At 45.1% G+C, this 13,683-nt stretch overlaps 1 protein-coding gene and 1 non-coding gene across 6 annotated transcripts in view; both read right to left on the reverse strand.

The window, feature by feature from the left end:
* Positions 1-13,683, reverse strand: part of SRCAP (Snf2 related CREBBP activator protein) — a 31,921-nt gene that overhangs the window by 16,745 nt on the left and 1,493 nt on the right. For all 5 annotated transcript variants that reach the window (XM_023655619.2, XM_023655618.2, XM_023655616.2 and 2 more), the window contains exons 2-18: positions 13,338-13,411; positions 12,472-12,734; positions 11,014-11,265; positions 8,990-9,175; positions 8,614-8,754; positions 7,375-7,597; positions 6,982-7,259; positions 6,244-6,337; positions 6,015-6,104; positions 5,328-5,516; positions 4,909-5,237; positions 4,625-4,802; positions 3,924-4,060; positions 3,547-3,716; positions 3,240-3,432; positions 1,746-1,882; positions 1,470-1,656 (exon numbers count right to left, since the gene is read on the reverse strand). In XM_023655619.2, coding sequence (XP_023511387.2) covers positions 1,470-1,656; positions 1,746-1,882; positions 3,240-3,432; positions 3,547-3,716; positions 3,924-4,060; positions 4,625-4,802; positions 4,909-5,237; positions 5,328-5,516; positions 6,015-6,104; positions 6,244-6,337; positions 6,982-7,259; positions 7,375-7,597; positions 8,614-8,754; positions 8,990-9,175; positions 11,014-11,265; positions 12,472-12,525 — 2,838 coding nt within the window. In that variant the 5' untranslated portion in view covers positions 12,526-12,734; positions 13,338-13,411. The remainder of the gene's footprint in view (positions 1-1,469; positions 1,657-1,745; positions 1,883-3,239; positions 3,433-3,546; positions 3,717-3,923; positions 4,061-4,624; positions 4,803-4,908; positions 5,238-5,327; positions 5,517-6,014; positions 6,105-6,243; positions 6,338-6,981; positions 7,260-7,374; positions 7,598-8,613; positions 8,755-8,989; positions 9,176-11,013; positions 11,266-12,471; positions 12,735-13,337; positions 13,412-13,683) is intronic.
* LOC111767657 (small nucleolar RNA SNORA30/SNORA37 family) lies at positions 6,428-6,556 on the reverse strand. The gene has a single exon (XR_002799469.1). It is a non-coding gene; the product is annotated as a small nucleolar RNA SNORA30/SNORA37 family (small nucleolar RNA).

Raw genomic sequence — 13,683 nt, forward strand, 5'->3', positions numbered from 1 at the left:
ATCCTGGGCGCGGACATGGCACTGCTCATCAAGCCACGCTGAGGCAGCATCCCATATGCCACAACTAGAAGGACCCACAACAAAGAATATACAACTATGTACCGGGGGGCTTTGGGGAAAAAAAATAAAATCCTAAAAAAAAAAATAAGGGGCCGGCTCCGTGGCCAAGTGGTTAAGTTTGCGCGTTCCACTGCGGTGGTCCAGGGTTCTGATCCTGGGTGCAGACATGGCACTGCTCGTCAGGCCACGCTGAGGCGGCGTCCCATATCCCACAACTAAAGGACCTGCAACTAAGATATACAACTATATACGGGGGGAGGGGGAGTTGGGGAGATAAAGCAGGAAAAAAAAAAAAAAAATTGGCAACAGTTGTTCGCCCAGGTGGCAATCCTTAAAAAAACACAAAACAAAATAAGAGGTGTGGTCAATGATATAAAGAAATTAGAACCCTTGTGAACTGTTGGTGGGAATGTAAAATGGTGTAGCCACTACAGAAAACAGTATGGCAGTTACTCAAAAAATTAAACACAGAATTACCATACAATCCAGCAATTCCACTTCTGAGTACAGACGCAAAAAAATTTAAAGCAGGGACTCGAACAGATATTTGTACACCTATGTTCATAGTGGTATTATTCATGACAGCCAAAAGGTGGAAGCAACCCAAGTGTCCACTGACAGGTGAAGGGATAAACAAAATGTGAAATACGTGCATGTATGTATGTACGTATGTATGTACATATACACACACACACACACGCACAAAACAGAATATTACCCAATATTAAAAAGGAGCTCCTGATACAATGCTACAACATGGATGAACCTTGAAGACATTCAGCAAAGCAAAATAAGCCAGGCACAAAAGGACAAATACTATACGATCCATTGACATGAAGTACCTAGAGTAGTCAAATTTATAGAGACAGAAAGGGTTGAAGGGGAGGGCAAGAATGGGGAGTTATTATTTAATGGGTATGGAGCTTCAGTTTGGAAAGATGACAAAAGTTCTGAAGATGGATGGTGGTGATGGTTGCAGAACAATGTGAATGTACTTAATGCCAACGAACTACATGCTTAAAAGTGGTTAAAATGGTAAAATTTGTTATGTGCATTTTACCACAATAAAAACAAAAATTGGGGGGGTGGCCAAAAAGAAGAAGTAGGAAAACAAAATAATATTTAAGTATTATTAATATGCCAGGCACTTCCAAAAACATTAACACAACTCTCAAAAACACACTGCAGAATAGGCCTTATAATCCCTGTTTTGAAGGCCAAGCAAATTCAGGGTTAGAGGTTAGTAATTAGTTTGCCTAAAGTACACACAGCTAGAAAACAAAGAAACTAGGGGAATAGTTCTAAGAAGACAGGAGAAGTAAAGATACAAAAGGTCAGACTCTAGCCTAAAGAAAAGAGGGGCAGGCAGGGTTGAGGTAGGGCCCCTAACCCTGGGGGCACCTACTTACCTGGAGGGGGTGGACATCAGTGGCCCTTAGCACCAGAGAGGCGGTGCTGAAGCAGATGCCTGGGGTGATGAAAGAGGAGGTAACAGGTCGAGGGTCAAACAGGTTTGGATGATTGCAGACTTTTCGCAGCTGCATCAAAATGTTGATGACGCTCATGAAATGGCCCGTGGCTAGTGTCTCCTTAGTTCTGGGAGAGAGGGAAAATACATAAGGCATCCTGACAGTCACCTCTGCTCTAATCTAGGGTCCCAGGGCCCACCCTCAGTCCTCCCTTACGTAGTCTGTGCCATGAAGTCATCATAGAGACAGCGTTGGCGCTTGGAGAGCCGGCAGCGGATAACATGCTCATACTTTTTAGGCATCTGCTTCTCAACATCCACCTTAACTCGGCGCAGCAAAAAAGGCCGCAAAACCTAAAAGCAAATAAGCAGGAGGCTGACAGGAGAACAGCGGGCACTGAGACCCAGCCTAGCCCCTTTAGCTGGGTCTTGGCCCCATGACTGGCTGAGCACTGGCTTAGTCCATCAGTAAACATTCATGGAGCCATGCAGCATGCCAGCAACCAATCACACAGATAAATCAGATGACAGCCCTCCTCTCGAGGAATTTACTGTCTGCTGAAGGAGACAGATATAAAGATGATGATACCACAACATAAGAAGCAATAAAAGGAAGCACTGAGGGCAGAGCAACTAACTATGCAAGAGGGATGACTCAAATTACATTTCAAGGAGTAAGTGTAAATTTACGAGATTACAAAAACAAATCCAGGATAGAAGCTAAGAACAAAAATTGTGGCAGTCACAGCAGCATAGATAACAAAAGGCAAATCTGAGATCTCAGGAGGTAAAATCTGATAGGACACAGTGATCAAGTTGACGTGGAAGAAGTGAAAGAAGGGAGGGAAGAGGTATAGTTAAGGAAGACTTCTTGGTTTCTAGTTTGATTTACCAAAATGATGGTGTGACTGACCAAAATGGAGTCGAAATAATAGACTATAAGGCTTGAGATGTTTGACTTAGAACAGAGTGAGTTCAAGAGGAACTTTCAATTAAAGACATCAAGTCAGAAACTGAAATACAAGTCAAGTGATCTAGAGAGTCAAGAGATTAAAAATACAAACTGGAGAGTCTTTAAAGCCTCATGAATGAGTAAACCTGTAAGATATGTACATTGGGAAACAAAAAAGTAAAGATCAGGGGCCAGCCCAGTGGCACAGCAGTTAAGTGTGCACCTTCCGCTTTGGCGGGCCTGGGGTTGGCTGGTTCGGATCCCAGGTGTGGACATCGCACCGCTTGGCAAGCTATGCTGTGGTAGGTGCCCCATATATAAAAAAGAGGACGATTGGCAGCAGATTTTAGCTCAGGGCTAATCTTCTTCAAAAAAAAGTAAAGATCAGAATGCTGAGAGATGTTATTTAAAAGCTGGACAAAAGAAAAGGAGCCAGAGAAAACAAACAAACAAGAAAAGAGAACAAAACAAAAATATGAAGCTGAGGAAAGCCAGGTAAAGAGAAATCTAAGCAGGGACCAAGCAACAGTATTATTCTACTCAGAGAATAAGAAGAGAAATGTCACCATTAAAGAAAACAAGTAGAATGATGACTAAGTTGAGGTCACTCAATTTCCAGGGTTAGTCACTAGAACACCGCAGCATGACAATTGGTGAAATCAGCTTAGCACTGACTTCTCTCTCCCTAAGGGTTTTCTGGGTGTCGCCTTTAGTTCCTCACTATTTCCAATACTGTTGACAAACTGTCACAGGCCCTACCTTGTGGAGGCGTTTGACTAGACCTTCATTGTACTCTTGGCTGCCCTCAATCATGCCAGTTAGGGGGTTAGAGAACCATTCTTTGAACTCCCGATGAGACTGGAAGACATGGGGCATCAAAAAGTGCATCAAGGACCACAGCTCCATAAGACTGTTCTGCAAGGGAGTTCCTGTCAGGAGCAGGCGTCTCTGGCTGCAAAGAGACAGAGGGATTTAGAGGGAGGATGGTCAGCAAGGCCCAACCTTCCAAGCATCCTAACTTTCAGGCCTAGTCAACCCTCCCACAAATTCCCATCTCCATCTCCACCTGTTGAAATTGAGCAGTGATTGCCAGCGCTGTGACTTGAAGTTCTTGATGTTCTGAGCCTCATCCAGAATGAGATAGCGCCAATTCTTGCGGCGGAAGGCCTGGTGGTCCTGCAGCACCAGCTTGTAAGACGTGATACACACATGGAAGGCATTGGGCTTGGTCCAGCCCTGAAGTATCAGGAGAAAGCAGGAGATAGTGGGGTGAAAAGAAAAGAAACGGCAAGGGAAGACATGCTAAGGTTTTCAAGGGACAGAAATCAGAAAAGTCCCAAGTACAGAACAGAGCAACAGAAACAGGAGGGAAAGGAACTCATCTGAGGAAAGGGCCTAACAGTAAAAAAGGCACTGATGGGGGGATCACATGGTGGAACGAACCTGCCGCTTGAGCTTCCTCTCTTTCTGGGCTCCATAGTAAGTGAGGATTTTAAAGCTAGGGCACCAACGTTTCAGCTCCATTTCCCAATTCAACATCACACTGGTGGGAACAATGATCAAATGGGGACCCCAGTTACCTGTTTAGCAAAAGGATGAGAGATGTACAACATGGTGATTATAGTTAATAATAGTGTATTGCAATGGGAAGTTGCTAAGAGAGTAGATCTTAAAAGTTCTCAACATAAGAATTTTTCTATAACTATGTATGATGATGATGTTAATTAACTTATTTTGCCAATCATTTAGCAATGTATACAAATTTTGAATCATTACGTTGTACGCCTCAAACCAATATAATGCTGTGTGTCAATTATACCTCAGTTAAAAAAAATAAGGTTCAGAAAGATTTTAAACAGAGAAATTTAAAAAAAAAAAAAAAAAGAATGAGAGATAAGGAAACATAAACCTTGGAGTTCTGGTTCCCCAGGTCTAACCCTGACCACTCTATCCTAATGGCCCTTTCTAAGAATCTTAGCACCTATGCTGGTCTCTCTCTACAGTTACGGTCCAGAGTCAATGAAGGTACTAAGAGAGCAGGAAAAGAGTGAGTGTTTCACCATCCTGCAGCTAGAGTCACCATTAAACAAGCTTCTCAGGGAGCTGGCCAAGGAGACCCAAGAGAAAGGGCCCTGCCTAGTTACCTTTCTCACAAGCCAAGTGGGCAAGCAGGGAGATGGTCTGGATTGTTTTGCCTAGCCCCATCTCATCAGCAAGAATGCCATTAAGCTTCTTCTCATACATAGTAACCAGCCAGTCCAGCCCAATGTGTTGGTACTCCCGGAGCTGGCCCCGCAAGAGCAGGGGGATGGGTGTCTTCACCTGGTAGGGAGGAAAAGACGTGTCACTGTGGAACTGAGGCATCTGTCATCAGTGAGAAACAGAAGAGTCAAGATATGAGAAAGCAAAAGCTGAGGCTTGGGGATACCTGGGTAGTGGCCAAGGTGTAACCCTTGGGCTGGAGACTTTCAGCTGCTGCAGCGATGTCAGTAATTTCTTTCTTAGGGCCTAGAGTGGTGGTGGGCCCAGGGGTGGGAGGTCCACTGCCACCATCTACCTCACTCCGTTCTTCATCCCGGGCAAGCAAGTACTCCACCCCAAAGTCATCATCTTCCTCCTCTTCCTCATCTGCTTGGCTCTGTGATTGGGACTCCTCAGATTCATCAGATTCAGATTCTTCTGATTCTGAACTTCCACTTGTTTCCTCCTCCTCTGAATGCTCATCTTCCTCATCCTCGCTCTGCTCCTCAGCAGAGTCTAAAGCACAAGACCAAGGCTTAGTGCTCACCATACCTGCTTCTCTAGTGCCTGCCCTCCCCAGCTCCTGCCTTGTGACCACACAGTCACCTGACTGACTGCTACTATCCTCTTGAGGAGCCTCTTCAGCTTCTGTGGCCCCCTCTGGTTCAAAGTCAGAGCTGTTAGCCTCAACCTCATCTTCATCTTCCTCTTCACTACTCCCAGAACCTGGTGCAGAGGCATCAGAAGCATAGGCTCCTGCATACTGCTGCAGTAGCTCCTCCACAGACAGCTCACCTGGAAAAGAAACAAAGTAAGCTTTTGGGTACTTCGAAGAGAAGGGAGAAGAGGAAGTCTAAGTGGTGCCAGTTCATTTTACCTAGGTTTCTGTAGTCACTGCTAGGCCCAGGTCCGAGGGGAGCTAAGAGTTTACTTTCAGCACCAGCTACTAAAGCCAAGCCCTACAACCTGGGCTAGAACCATGGATAGTGCTGCCTTCTGCTGGGAAGGACAGTATCAGTCTCATGAACCCCCCTTTTAAGGTACAAGTCAAACATAGCCACTATCATCTTCCAACGGCTCTCCTCTCCACCGAGCTCTCACATCACTTTGTTCAAACTTCCATCATAACCAGTCATCATAATGTACTTATAATTATTCATTTTTAAACCTTTGTCTTCAGATCTGGAGTCCCTCCGGGGGGATAAAAAGTGTCTTATTCATCGCTTTATCCCTGACATTCTGCACAGAGGAGATACCAAGTGGATGCTCAGTAAAACGTCAGGCGAGTGTCACCTTCTCGAGCCAACTCGCTCAGCTCCATGGCATGATCCACCTCCCCTTCCAACTGCTCCTCAGCTGCGATGGTGTCCTCTTCATCCTCCGCTAGGAAAGAGAATGAAGCAAGATCAGTGGGGACAGAGGCATAGGACACAGTCCAAATAGAAGAGGTGAGAAAACCTGAAAAATTAGGTCCAGACAATTCAAGAGTAAGGGGCAACACGATAAAAAGAACAGGCCTGACCTTCATCCTCATTGGCAGTAAACTCTTCGTCATCCTCATCTGCATGCCAAGGTTTTTTGTTGCACTGTGTGACAGAGGAGGGTGTGGGCTTTACCTGTATGGCAAAGGATGAAAAGGGAAAGGGCCCAAGGTTAGAGCAGCAAGAGAAAGGCACAATGTTAAGTAAGATGTCAGAAAACAGTCTCCCTGTCCCCTTGAGTGACAGCTGCCACTGGCACAGTCCCAGGGCAAGGATGCAATCAAGGGTTTTCTTTCAGCACCAGCTACCAAATCCTGGCCCAACTGTCTGGGGGAGGACCTGTGAAAGTGCTAGATAAGAAATACAAGCCCCCAACACCATCCGCATGCACTCAGATTTATGGAGAAACAGAGAGCTCAGGTCCAAAACAGACTTCAAGGTTACCATCCCAGCTCCAAACCTACAAAGCAGTAACGGAGTATTAGTATTAGTACTCCATTTCATGGAAGTAACAAGGGCCAGAATAAGAATTTTTTCAACGTCACAAAGCAATTCTAATACAGTACACTCTTCTACAGCAGCAGAAACTCTGTTCATTTCAGACTATAACTTGCCCCAAACCTAGATTCTTCCCTATCCATGCCCAAATGAGAGCTCAATTGCCCTTAACCAGGGAGGACTTCTGAAAACCAGGACCAATCTTACAGACCAGAACTCAATCCTTTAACCTCTCCCTCTGCTCCCACTCTGAGCCTTCCCTCTACCCTTTCTGCCTATACCTTCAACACCTGAGAAGGCTCTTCTTCACCACCTTCTTCAGGCCCATCTCGGGTGTCACTATCACGAGATGAGGGGGTTCTCGAGGGGCTGGAAGGCCCTCCTAGCAGCTGAGGGGGGAGGGAACGGAGCAGCTCTTCCAGTGGCAGTTCTCCCTCACGTCGAAGCAGCTCAATCTCACGTCTCTGGGTCTCTGCATCATTGCCTTCCTGCTGTTCTTCAACCTCAATTGTCTCCTCATCATCCTCTTCCTCCTCCTCTTGGGGTTGGAAGTCCCCATCTATAGCAGGAGAACAAGGTCACAAAGTCCACGGGGCCCTGCAAGCCACAGGGTGGGTTTTCAGCTCTGGAAAGGGTACATGAGGAAGAGTAACAGAGCCAAAGAGGACACAAACCTTCATCATCCAGCCGGGCAACTGGGGGTGGAGGACTAGAGGCAGCTGAGGAAGAGCCAAGGCAAGGAGAAGAGCCAGCTTTGCTGGAGGCTAGCGGCTGGTTGAGGCTCTGAGACAGAAGGTCTGAGTACTTTTCAGTTTGCCCCACAATGAAGTCCAGGTGCAAGTCCAGAGCTTTTTTGCGCTTTTCCTCGAGTCGGGACTGTTGCTTGAATTGCACCACCTGCCACAAACATGAAATGGACAGGTCACCAAGATAATCTTTTATTCATGTACTCTTTCACTCAACATTTAGGGAAGCCTCCTGTATGCTAGGCTCTGGGTTGATTTTTCAGGAAGAGTTAAATGACCTTAAAGGTGCTTCTGAGGAAAGCACAAAGGGGGCACAGGGAAAGAGCCAGCTTAACTTTAGGCAGCAGAGAAAGATTTGCAAACGTGTTTGGAACTGAATCTTAAAAAGATTAAGTAGGTGTTCCCTAAGTGGAAATGAGGAGAAAGGCATTCTCAGCAATAGAAAGAGCATGCGTAAATAGCCAGGGACGTGCGAAAGAAAGTATGCCTGAAGTGGAAAAGAGAGGAAAGGAACTGGCAGAGATAAAACTGAAAATGTAGACAGAAGCCACATAGTACTTAAGAAACAATTCAACTTAATATACGGCAACAGCTTAATTAATGAGAACTTTGACAGTATGTAAGTAGGTAAATGGCACTGGCAGGTTTTAGAAAAAAGCATGCTTGGGGCTGGCCCCGTGGCCAAGTGGTTAAGTTCGCGAGCTCCGCTTCAGGCGGCCCAGTGTTTCGTTGGTTCGAATCCTGGGCGCGGACATGGCACTGCTCATCAGACCACGCTGAGGCAGCGTCCCACATGCCACAACTAGAAGGACCCACAACAAAGAATATACAACTATGTACCGGGGGGCTTTGGGGAGAAAAAGGAAAAAAATAAAATCTTTAAAAAAAAAAAAAAAAGCATGCTTAATGTGCTGCAAAGGACAGATGGCCTAGTGGGGTCCAGAAGACCTATTAACAACCCCCAAAGGCAGGGCCCATATTTTTCCACTGTACTTCTTTCTTCTTCAAAGCACTCAATGCTAGAAAGGTCCAATGCACAACAGCAATGTCATCAGAATTGCTTGAAATTGTAATATTCACTTTCTCAAAGAGAAATTTTGACCATTCCTGTTACCATGCTACCCAACAAACCCAATGCGTTTCCCTTTCCCAATCCTTGCTGCCTACCTTCTCCACGCTGCTCCAGAACTGCCTGACATCCTTGGCCATGGTGGAGGCAATTCGGCGCAGCTTGGCCTGCTCCTCCCTCCGGGCCCGTTCCTCTTTCTGCCGCTGCTCCTCGTGGTGCCGGATCACCATGCGCACCACCTGTGGGAATGAGGGACCAACGTGAAAATACTCCAAGGCCAGACTCCTGCCCCCTCCCAAAGTCAAAAGCAAAGAGAATAATCAAGGCCAAAAAATCTGGGAAGTCAGCGCTTGCCTCGACATTATGTGCATTAATAGGCACCCTACCACTGTTATGTTTGATTCCCTTCCAACCAACCCACCTGTTAAGGAAAAGCAAACCTGAAATGGAAGGTAGGCCCAGTTGAGGATATACCTTACGGGCCACACCCCGTTTCCAACGACGCTCCTGAGCAAAGTCAGCAGAGAGCCACTGCATCTCCTCACATAGATAGTCCCAGTGGCCTTTGGGGCGGGGAGGCTCAGGTACTTTAGGCAGCCTCTTCAGTGACCAGAAACCCTCCTTCCGCAGCTCCGCAATCCGAGTCTCAATCTCAGCCTCCTAAGGAGAGAGCTAGGTCAACCAACTTACTAGACATATACTCCACTTCATGACCATGGCTGAATATTCTACTCTCTGAGTAGAGATATTCTGCAGAGAGATATTCTACTCTCTACAGGTAAGTAAGAGTATCAGGGAGATTAAGTGATTTACTTGAGATCACACAGCCGGGAAGTGTAAGAGCTAGGAATTAAAAATAGGTCTAGCGACTCTAGACATCAGACTTCATGCTCTTTCCATTATATCACACAATCTCCATGCCCCATGAATATAGATGAGACTTGGGAAAACATATCCCAAGGGTAGTTTCACAGAGACACAAGAAGTACAGGCTTCTTTACTGATTCTAGATACAAGGGATCTTCATCACTGTAGAATTCTACTTACGCAACAGTATATTCATACTTAGAAATACACTATACAACCCAATTTACACAATCCTTTGTTTTTAAAAAATGCTATTTTTTGGGGCTGGCCCCGTGGCCGAGTGGTTAAGTTCACATGCTCCGCTGTAGGCGGCCCAGTGTTTCGTTGGTTCGAATCCTGGGCACAGACATGGCACTGCTCATCAAACCACGCTGAGGCAATGTCCCACATGCCACAACTAGAAGGACCCACAATGAACAATATACAACCATGTACCAGGGGGCTTTGGAGAGAAAAAGGAAAAAAATAAAATCTTAAAAAAAAAAATGCTATTTTTGTAAAAATCTATTTTTCTGTGGAAAATACTGAAAAGTTACACACAAAAAGATTAATAATGGTTAGTATGACAAAAAGGTAACACTGTTTCTACACTGATTATATTTCATAAGGAAAAAAATGAAAGCATTTGAAATTTTCTTTAACGGAGGTGACTAAAAAAAGGACAACGGCCCTCAATATTCTTGTCCTCTCTTGACAAAAACTAAATCACCACTTCGGAGGCCTGGGGTTCGTCAGTTCGGATCCCGGGTGTGGACATCAAAAAAAAAAGCAAACCCTAAATCAGAGGAAATGACAGCCAGAAATGAGACAGGGAACTAAATGGCCTGATGGTGAAGGAAACATCAAGAGACATGGGTATTAGACTAATGGCCCTCAAATTTGAGTATCCATCAGAACCATCTGGTGGGCTTTTTCAGACAGATTGCTGGGGCCCACCCCTACAGTTTATTTATTTATTTTTTTTAAGGAAGATTAGCCCTGAGCTAACTGCTGCCAATCCTCCTCTTTTTGCTGAGGAAGACTGGCCCTGAGCTAACATCCGTGCCTATCCTCCTCTACTTTACATGTGGGACACCTACCACGGTATGGCTTTTGCCAAGCAGTGCCATGTCCTCACCCAGGATCCGAACCAGCGAACCCTGGGCTGCCAAAGAAGCACAACGTGTGCACTTAACCGCTGCGCCACCAAGCCGGCCCCCACCCTACAATTTAAATGGGTAGGGGGAAGAGGGGTACCAAGAATTTGCAGTTCTAACAAATTGCCAGGTGATGCTGCTGCTGCTGGCTTAGAAACCACACTTACCACTGGAAAAGTGTAAAAGAGGCTACAGGATAGAAATGAGAAGTAGAAACCAGTACATCTTAAGAACCTTACAGTTTACAAAGCACTTGCATGTCTATTTTCTCCTTTAATTTAAACCTCTTACCAACCTATAAACTATTAAACCATCCCTATTTTATAGAAAAGGAAATGACGCTCAGAGTTCAAGTGACTTGCTCAAGATCATATAAGTTAAGGCAGAGCCTATACTCTAAATCCATGACAGGAAAGAAATGTAAAATACCCATGGGACATAGGAGTTCAGGGAAGAAGACTCCCAAGAATTCTCACGGGTCTTCCCAATACGTACATGCTTGGCCTGCTCTGCAATCTCAGCATGGCTCTTCTCCCATTTTGGGCCCTTGTTAGCCAGGTCAGCAGCCTGGGGTAAGCTAAGCCCCTCCAGGGGCACTGTGGCACCATCTGGGGGCCCTGGAGGTCCATCCAGAGAGGAATCTTGAGCTATATGCTGGGGGGAGATGCCACCTGCCCCACTAGAGGCTGGGGAACTGGATGAGGCAGGGGACACAGGATTGCTGCCTGTCATGCCGTCCGACACCATCTAGAAAAGGGGAGAATGATACATAAAATGAATCCTTAGCACTGTATCACAAGTTTTAAGTACACTATTTCCTTCTATCTTCACAAAAAAAAACCTCTGGAGTAAGACATCAACCTTATTTTTATAAACACAAACATTTGGAATAAAGTTTTAATAAGGGGCTCAATATGGCAGAGCCAAGTTTATGGCAGATGCTTGGCATGCAAGAGAAGTTATAGCCTGACATTTATGCAGTTCCCAAATCCAAGAATACTACTATAGCGTATGATTTCATATTTTTAATGATCCTTTCAGAACCTCAATGATTTCACTCACATAAACAACTCCCTATTTTTCCCTCCTTTTCAGAGCAAGCATGGCAGATTCACCTACGCAAATAAATGTGAGCTACCACTAAATTCAAAGGGCATCAAAAAAACCAAAATCACCTAAACCTCTACAATCATGATAAGCCTTGGTAGTTTCCTTTACTAGAGAGGTGGGAGGTGGGAAAGGGGGTTGGTCACTGTTTTCAAACACCCACCTACTACTTTACAAGGTACTGCACAAGCAGTAAAAAGTAGAGAACAAAATCCTACTTAAATGTGGACAGTGAGAGGGAACTCACGAAATTCACTTTAGCACACAAGCCTCAAAGTATGCCAGTCAAATTCTTACCTCAGCTAAATAACAAAAGACTACATGTTGCAAAATTTCCCAGCTGCTCAGGAAAATTATAAATATAAAATCCATAACCATCAAAAGTCTGACGTAACGCAAACTGAGGTCTACTCAGTTTCAAAAGCCATGATTTTTTTCCCCATCCCCTTTATTTCCCTATGAGGAAAAAAATGAACACTACGCATCATCCACAACGCTTACCTTGTTCCAGTTCCGAAACAAACTGAGCTGTTCTCAAAGCACAGTCTTAGAAGCATGTTGTCCCAACCTCCATTTCCAATCTGGCCTAATTCAACCTTTTTCAGGTAATAAGGAGTTCCCACACTCTTAGAGATCGATGTTCCACTACTGTCAAGTAAAATGTGAACATGCAACAGGCCTGACGGCCCACTTTAACAGCAAACTTTCTCCAAACTCAGCTACCTAGGGAGCCAGGATCATGGCAATATTACTAAGACCTGCCACATTTCTTCTGCCTCAGAGCCAGTAGCCCTCTGAAACAGAAACAGAGAAGCAGAAACAGAGGAGCCCTCTCCACTTTCAAACCTGTGAATGCAGGATTGGGAGCTGAGGGTGAGCAGGGGAGGGGCTGCTCTGCATGGTCCCACTCCCAGGCTCCTCTTTGGATGCCTGTAGAATGACTGGGTCGTTGTCACCACTGCTGCTGGCCGAGGGGCTGGCGTCCGGCTGCAGGGCATGCTGGGAGCTGGCCTCATTCTGGGCCACCGGCCACCGGGACCCGCCTTCCAGGGCCCGGGGCCCACTAGGGCGTCCCAGTCTCCGCTCAGGTCCACTGGCCTCTGGAGCACCTTAAGTAAGGTAAAAACAGTAGAAATTAGATTTTAAAAGATTAAAGAATCTTTTAAAAAACTACGAGTCACATAAAGAATAAAGATAAATGAAGATAGTGATTATACCCTACATTTCTTGAGCATCTACTATGTGTCAAATACTAAGTGCTTACTTGATGTGTTCTATAATCCTCACATCTACCCTATGAACCAGGTACTTTTCATGCTATAATAAATGTTTATTTAGTTCCTTCTACATACTGAGGACAAAACCATACAGAAAAGACCCCTGACCTAAATGGAGCTTACACTCTAATATTTCCTTTATTTTATAAAGGAGAAGATCAGAACATAAAAAGGTCAAATGGTTTGCATAAGATCACACAGTAAGGAAGTGGTAGAAAGAGACCTTAAACCTAGGTGATCTGATGCCAAAATGATGGCGAGTATGCTACTCTCCTTGGTAGAGTCAGGATGATCAGATCTTTCTCTAACCATAGCCCCAATTGTGTTCTTGCACCACTATTTTCAAACCACAAGTCATTAACCTAAAATTTCTCTAATTACCTCAAACACTTCTCCCATTAGCACCAATACACAAAACGGTATCTGCATCCTCACCTGTGTGAGCTGAGACCACACTCCCTGTGAAAGTCTGTACTTCCACGGTGCCGCCGTACTGAGGGGAATCACGCCTGAAACAAACAGAAGGGGAGACAGCAACAGTGAGGAACCAATCCATATTTACCAACATCCATCAAAGCCTTCTTTACACCAGCTTTGAAGGCTTTTAAATATACCCAAATCAGTCTAAAGACTGACAAGAGTTATAGTAGTAGGAAAAGTTCACATTTCGGAAAAACGAAAGCAAAGTACACTTTGTGAAAACACAATTCCTTAGGGACATAAAATTCTGGCTGGGGGGGAGAACAGGGAAGTGAAGAAAAAAAAGTTTAAAAAGCTTAAG

Source organism: Equus caballus, chromosome 13 (genome assembly GCF_041296265.1).
Source record: "Equus caballus isolate H_3958 breed thoroughbred chromosome 13, TB-T2T, whole genome shotgun sequence".
Taxonomy (NCBI): domain Eukaryota; kingdom Metazoa; phylum Chordata; class Mammalia; order Perissodactyla; family Equidae; genus Equus; species Equus caballus.